At 31.5% G+C, this 7,785-nt stretch overlaps 2 protein-coding genes across 2 annotated transcripts; one reads left to right on the plus strand and one right to left on the minus strand.

Moving 5' to 3' along the window:
• The first annotated feature begins 1,069 nt into the window (after positions 1-1,069).
• Positions 1,070-2,345, plus strand: LOC140957379 (uncharacterized). The gene has a single exon (XM_073414610.1). The coding sequence runs from the start codon at positions 1,282-1,284 to the stop codon at positions 2,188-2,190; it is 909 nt and encodes a 302-aa protein (XP_073270711.1). The 5' UTR covers positions 1,070-1,281; the 3' UTR covers positions 2,191-2,345.
• Positions 2,346-3,683: 1,338 nt separating this feature from the next.
• On the minus strand, positions 3,684-4,472 carry LOC140957394 (stress-response A/B barrel domain-containing protein At5g22580-like). The gene is made up of 2 exons (XM_073414626.1): positions 4,224-4,472; positions 3,684-4,098 (listed from the first exon to the last, which is right to left on the minus strand). Exons 1-2 carry the CDS (start codon positions 4,340-4,342, stop codon positions 3,900-3,902), a joined length of 318 nt encoding a protein of 105 aa, XP_073270727.1. The 5' UTR covers positions 4,343-4,472; the 3' UTR covers positions 3,684-3,899.
• Between the last annotated feature and the right edge of the window lie 3,313 nt (positions 4,473-7,785).

The following is a 7,785-nucleotide window of genomic DNA, read 5'->3' on the forward strand; positions in this document are numbered from 1 at the left end:
GACACACACATATATAGAGACAATTATAATAAATTAATTCTACTAAAACTTCATAAAATTACACTAATTGTAAATATTTTAACATACTTATTCTCTATTTTTATGTACAAATAATTGTCTTATTTATTTTTATTAGACATATTGTAAAAAAAAATTGATATATTTTTTTATATACAAAAATTTATTTAAAATGAATGAAATTATATTAATTTTACTATTTATTAATATTGAAAATTATTGTTATATAATTTTAAAAAATATTAATTAATTAAATAAACATATTGAATTTGTTTAAATAATTGAAGTTTAATTGTAATAAATTTAATATTGATTTATTTATTTTTGTTCGTTAATTAAATCAATAAAAAAAATATTTATTAATAGATAAAACTATTTTAAATAAATAAAAGTTAGTTATATTCAAGTGTTAGTTAAAATTATTTTTTTAAAAAAATCACAATAATAAATTACAAAATCCATAGCTTGTATGGAAAAATTTACAAATGTCAATAAAAGTCTTGCAAAAAAATTCACAAGATTATGTGAAAATCTTTAGAAAAATATGAGATTCTGCAGAAGTAAGTAAAAATCTATAACTCCACAAAAATCTGTTATTTTTTTAAAAAATTAACAAATATCTGGATCGAATGCAACTCTAAGTTCAGTGGTGGAGCCACATTCATTGGCACCTGGGTTCCAATTTCTTTTAAAAAATTTATACGTAAATTTTAGATTAATTTCTATTACTTCGATTATATCAATTTAAAATATTAAAATATTCTATATTTTAAAATTCTAGTTCAGATAAATCCATATTTCTGAGTCCGTGATTACTAAGTATGCTGCTTGGTCCTAAATTGATTATCGTTTTTCTCCAAAGTATACTCGCTTATTTACCATGTTTCTTTTTTGACTTCATATTTTAAGATTTCTAGTTACGACCACTGACTCATGGCCGATTGAATACCTAAAAAAACAGTTAAAATAACATTATTTATATATCTGTAATAAATAAAAAAAACAAAGCAACTCTGCAATTGTCATTACACTGCTGCATTAAATATATCTGTCCATACATCGACAGTTTTTATTCATTTTTCATAGAATTTTTCTCTCTGATGAAACGATGAGAAATCAAGCAGCAAAATTAGAGATTTTCTATTCCAAAATTGTACTATGTCCTTTCGTTGATCTTCCTCTTCCTTGAATTCCCTTTCTCCAAAACATCTGAATCGAAAAGAATTCCAAAAGTTTCGAAGATCTTTAATATCTCCGGAAAATATGATAAATTTCGCGTCCTGTTTGACTGAATATGCAGTCCAAGTCTCTGAAACTTCATGTTCTGCTTACTCAAACAGCTCTTGTATTTCTACAAATTTGACTCCTTCAATTCAAAATGCTGTCACATGTATATATAGGATAGTTCTCTCCACTCAAAAACCGATTTTAATTACACTCACATGGTGCAAGAACAGTTTATTTCAAGGCCTGAATGTATTCTTTGGCATAGATCCATCAAGCTCTATCAAACTCAACACGAATTCGCGGTTGTTTCGAAAGTTGAAAGGCAGCAAATCTATTGAATTTGATAGCTGTAAAATTGAGCTTTTCTGGGATCTTTCAACCGCCAGGTACCTAACAGGGCCCGAACCGGTGGATGGCTATTATGTCTTCATCACAGTTGATTCAGAACTAGGCCTAATTCTCGGAGACAAGGTGGAAGATGCAACAAGAAAGAAGATGAAGATTTCCTGCAACAAAATGGCTAAATTCTCATTGATCACGCGTCAAGAGCATTATTCAGGCAACACCCTTTATTCGACCAAGGCTCAATTCTGCGAGACCGGATCTTCTCATGAGATTTCGATACGTTGCAGCGGGGAAGATGAAAGATTTAAGTACCCGGCGCTGTCCGTTTCCATTGATAAAAAGATGGTAACTCATGTGAAGAGACTGCAATGGAATTTCCGGGGGAACCAAACGATTTTCTTGGACGGATTGCTCATTGATTTGATGTGGGATGTTCATGATTGGTTCTACAATCCAGAATCGGGGTGTGGGGTGTTCATGTTCAGGACTCGAACTGGGTTCGACAACAGCCGATTGTGGCTGGAAGAGAAGATGGCGCACGAGGACGAAGATAAAGTAGAGTTTTCATTAATGATCTATGCCTGCAGGAAAATCATTTAGTACGAAAATTTAAAGTTTCTGCATAATCTCTTAATTTTACATGTGAATGCTTCTTTATATACATATATATTTCAGATTAGCTAGAAAATTTAATGAAAAAAAGTAATGGATGTGAAATTCATTATGTTTTTTAAGAATAATATCGAATTCCATCACGTTAATTTTTTCTTTCCTAGAACTGTGAAAATTGTAGAATTCAGTACTCCTGTTTGCAAGTACACCAAAACTACTCAGTGACAGAAGGGGTTCTAATGTTCTATTATCATTAATGGGATGGCACCGGCATCCCAACATAGAACGAGGTATTGATTTCGAGATTTCAAGTTGTAATCTACCACCCCAAAAGTATCATAAATAAATAAATTTGAAAGGGCGAGGTCACAACGGGATCAGATCCCATATATAAAACGAAGTGTGGAGTAAGAGACTTTGTCGCAAATCTCTTTTCCTCAAAAGTATAAATAAATAAATAAATTTGAAGGAGTTGACAGATGAAAGTTCCTATCTGCATTAACTTTGGTCCACAAGTCACGGGTCCATTGAATTTTGATCTGGAAGCCTCTCTCGGCTACGTAACTGGTTGTTTTCGATACAGTAAACAGATGTAACCCATTATTTCTTATGTGTTTTTAATGTTCAACTATCCCAATTTTGACAGACATACACTTCTTGTTTATACACAATCTTCTCCTAATTGTGGGAGAGGACAATGTAATGGTGCCCCTTCCATAAAATAAATAAAAACTTGCCACTAAATTTTATTATGAGTATAATATTACAAAAAAATTCTTGTTTAATTTGGTCTAAACATCGTGTTGTAGTTTTCGTTAGTAAGGTTTTCGTAGGACCGCCATGGGCAAGGATCATGTCTTAAGCTGCTGTGGACACAAGGCCAAAATTTTAAATTTTTTTTTTATAAAAAATTGTGTATGAATTTCATATACTTTTTGTATAAGGGCTTATTAAGCAAGAGATGTTTGTCCCTTTTTTTTAATGAAAAATAAAATAAAATTGTATGTGATTATTCAAAATTTCAAATCCTCTGACTACAGTTAGGCTTTTATTACGGTTTTTTTCTTTGGGAAGAAAATCTCTATTCTACCTCGACAAGAAAAATAATTTTAAAAAATCCAAATTAACACCAGGCCTGGGGTTTTGAACTATATAATGCAGTTTCTTCAACANAAAAAAAAAAAAAAAAAAAAGAAAAAAAGCTGGTCAAGAAGCACAATTTAACAGATTGATATTGATTTTCAAAGTTTGTGTATAAAAATATACTAAGTTTTAATATAAGAATCATTTCAGATACTTAAATTTCATTAAGTCCGTCTCTCTTCCAAACATGTCCATTAAATTTCATGATTTCATACCCTATTTTGAAAACAATGCAATGGTTGGGAGAAAGAAAGAATTCCTTTTCCCCTTTGAGAGTGAACTTAGAACATTTATCTCAGGGATACAAGACAAAATATCAGAAGTGCACACACGTGGGAAAGAAATGTAACTTTATTGGCAAATGCATCACAACTTGGTCGAGCCACAGAAACAAAAGCCGGATGCAAATTTAAAATCTGATAATACCAAAATACATTGTCATGTCATACTAATGAAAAACAAACTCTCCACGAAATCACGCACAAAAAACACACTTGATATCACATATGTAGTAGTAGTAGTCCAACAAGCTAATTATGTTGTTGATCGGGTAGCTAGGCAGGAGATTTGACTGTGATAACTGGGAAATCAAGCAGCACAGCCTTGTCGATCACGGTCGAGAATTTTGAGGAGAACTCGACGTGATTTGGGTGGCTGGCAAATGCAGTGAAATCATCCTTCTTCTCAAATGTCATCAAGAAAGCATGCGTGAATCCTTGTCTCAGCATTTCCAGGCTTTCTATGTCTTGTCCCCTGTAATACCAAAACTTACAGTTTGAATACTCTTCATCTTCTTCTTCTTTTTTTTTTATTTTTATATGGAATCAAAATATATACATACAGCCATCAATTAGGCCAAATCAATTAGGAAAACTCACCATACAAAGGACTTGACAATGTCCATCTCAGAAACAAGCTTCTCCATTTCTTTTAGAACATCTTCCACCACCACTTCTTCTTTGAACTTCACCAGCACCAAATGCTTGAACTCAGCCATCCCCCAAAGTTGCTCACAACAACCACTCAATATATACACGCAAAGCAATTTCTGTGTCAACTTCAACAGTCAAATTTGTCGCACACCACACCCTTTCATTGTACCATGAAATTCAGTCTCTTCTTTACAAGACAGTATCTGAGCTACGATATTAAAGGTCAAATTTTGTGGGACCAAAGTACCACTAGCCCAGCTGCATTACCTTTTTTTTCAAAGGAATTGTGTTGCCTAGCTAGCTAGTTCCACGCCCTTACTCAAAACTTTTTGCAGTTAAGAGTGCCACTAACTATTATTGCCCAACGTAAATCTTTAATGTAAAGTTTAAATTGATGAAGAAAGGAAACCAGGAACTAGACCCATAACATTATTTGAACTAGATAGGATCCACCATCTTTCATAATTTTATGAGTATTAACTATGCGGCTTTATGTAAATAATTATTGCTCTCTCATAAATTAGACGCAAGACATATGAAAAAAACAATAATTTTACCTATTTTTAAATAATCATATTTAGAATTTGTGGAAAATAGTTAATGATTGTTGGAAAAAATGCTAACAACAGTAGTGTAAAATTGAACTCGTAAAGATAAAGCAGTAACAGAAACAAGCGTGTTGTTTACAGTATGAGTATCGTGTAAAAGAAACAAAGACCAAACCGAGACATGTAGCTTGTACAGTTTCCTTAAAACAGATTCGCTCCCTCCGGTATGTGCTATGAGGTTCCAGCGTACGTCTGTTTCTCAGGATATAATGGACAGACTAGCAGAGTTGCAGCACAAAGAACTATACTAGCGAACAAAATCAGTACCTGAACTTTATCAGTGGAGGAAGCAAAAGCAGAAGTCCAGCAGAACGAGCAGAAGCAGTAGTTCAGTAGAACCAGAAGCAGTAATTCAGCGGAACGCAGAAGCACAATGAGGAGAAAGTGGATTTTCGCTGTGTTTCTTGGCTATGCACATCCCCTATTTATACATGTCAACACCATCCCATACGAAAGGCCAAATGTTGCCTTAAAGATGGCAGATGAAGCACCAAGAATATTGTTACACCCCCATAAAGTGTAACACACTGTAAACTTATCTATACCACTTTATTTTTCCAATTTGGGACAAACCCACCTTTCAAATTTCTATTCAATTACATGGAAAAGCCCATAAACCTCACATTTAATCCAACAATGATAACCGTATAAAACAAGTTTCATATCGAAAAAAAAGGAATGAAATGCTTATAAGTGGAAATGCATCAAACAGGTAGTATTTGGGTGTTGACTAGTATGTAGAGAAATCTTCGAAGTTATATTTAATAGTCAAAGATAAGAACTTGAGAAATATTAATTCAGATTTATTATTTGATTACTAGTATTTTAGTAATTAAATAATAAAATGTGTCATAATAAATTGGAACGAATCAATGTAATTTTTCGAGTTGAATCAATGTCTATTCAGACAGTCACATTCTTTGGCAGACAGACGCATATTTTAACCGAAAATGTTTTAACGTTATAAATATAATTTCATTTTTGAATTGTGTTGTCCGAGATATTGTTGTCTATAAATTTTGTTACTTGTTTTGAAGTTCCTAGAAAGAAATTGTCATTAACCCACCAGCAATATAGTAGAGGCATTATTTCTTTAAGGAACAAATTCGCGATCTAAAAAAAGCACATTTTGGAAAATTATTTTTCTAACATAATTTCAATTCTTTTAGAAAACATGGCTGATAATCCACCTAAGACCCCTTTTTCCTCATTGTAAGCTAGAGATATCAATTCGGATGGATTCGGATCGAGTTGACATGTGATAGTATTTAAAAACTGCTCAATCCGAGCCCGAGCCCGAACCGTATTCGAGTATGAACCAACGAGAAAACTCTCAAACCGAGCCGAACCCGAACCGACTACTTAACCCGATTTTGATTCTTTTTCAATTTTTTTTAAAATAATTAAAAAAATTCAATTTTTTTTTAAAATTTAACACACAATAACAAAACCTCCTCCTAGATAATTTAAATTTAAAAGTCTAATTGTAGAAAATTAAAAGTATATTTACTAAATCAAATAAATAATTATTTAAAAAAATATACAAAATAAATATTAAACCATATAAATTGATGATATAAATATATAATAAATTTTTTTCTTCAATCACACCATTCATAAAAATATAAACAATATTTATTAATTATGTATTTTAAAAAAAAACTTAAAATTTTCGAGAAAATCCGGGTTGACTCGAACCCGATTACTTTTTTAGATCAGATCTTGAATTCAACTCGATTTGACTTGGACCCAAAAACCCTCAATCAAGCTTGATTTTTTCGGATGGAATCGAATCGGGTCAGATTTTGACACCCATACTGTAAGCACTTTTCGTTTCTGCAAATACTCTTAATTGGAACACACTATTTTGAGTACTTGAAGACTTGTCCGCACAATGTGCTGAAAAGTCTGAAGTATTACAAACGTAAACAAAATTCATGATATAACATCACTTGCCAAGTCATGAATGTTTTTCCTCTCAAGAAGAAAAAAGAAGGGGGAAATAAATGATTTTTTTTTTAAAAAAAAAAGAACAAAAAAACTAATAGTTTGATCAAGATTTTCTAGTGAAGAGACATTCTTAAAATGACTGAACCGAACATTTATAAAACCAACGATAACATATGTTGTCTATCTAAAAGTATTAGAGAAATTTTTATTCAATTATTTTGCCATTTTCCACCAATATTGATTTGCTTAAAGGTTTTGCGTGAGCAAGCATTGTTCGCGTAGTTGTGCTTAAAGTATATTGTTTTATTACAAGCGGAGAGTTCAGTATATTTGCAACCTCGAAAAATAAGTGATATTTTATTTTTTACTTAAAAAAATTAGTTTTTTGTGTTTCTTAATCCCAAATTGTGCCTTATGTTTTTGCTAAGTTGAATTCAAATTCACAAGCTGATCACTTGTTGATATGATTCTTCTTTTAAAGTGATTATGATATGTAAATAAATGAAAATTTTTATGACCTTTTTTATCCTAATATTTTTGTATAATCCAATATTACACTTTACAATACACAATCAAATTATAATATCTTTTGCAAACACTTCAATAAGAGCATTTTTGGTATTTTATTTTAAAACTAGTATTGGAAAAATTTATTTACCAAATACTCCACCTTGAAAAAATATCAGTTTTTATGTTCGGATCAAACAAGGTCAAAATTATGTATAGTAGCAGACACCCAACTTTATTTCTTTATACTTATATAAATGTAGAGTAATACTAAGCGACGTGTGGACGTGAGTGAATGGACTTACCTGAATGCCAATGAGTTGGGTTGTTAGTTACTGAATCTCTGTAAAAACGTGTTTTACAAAGTTACAAATAGTGTTGAGTCATGTTACCTAACATTCACTTTTATTTTCAAACACTACCCACTTGTGATTTTGTTTTCA

The sequence above is a fragment of the Primulina huaijiensis genome, chromosome 14, assembly GCF_012295235.1.
Source record: "Primulina huaijiensis isolate GDHJ02 chromosome 14, ASM1229523v2, whole genome shotgun sequence".
Lineage (NCBI taxonomy): Eukaryota > Viridiplantae > Streptophyta > Magnoliopsida > Lamiales > Gesneriaceae > Primulina > Primulina huaijiensis.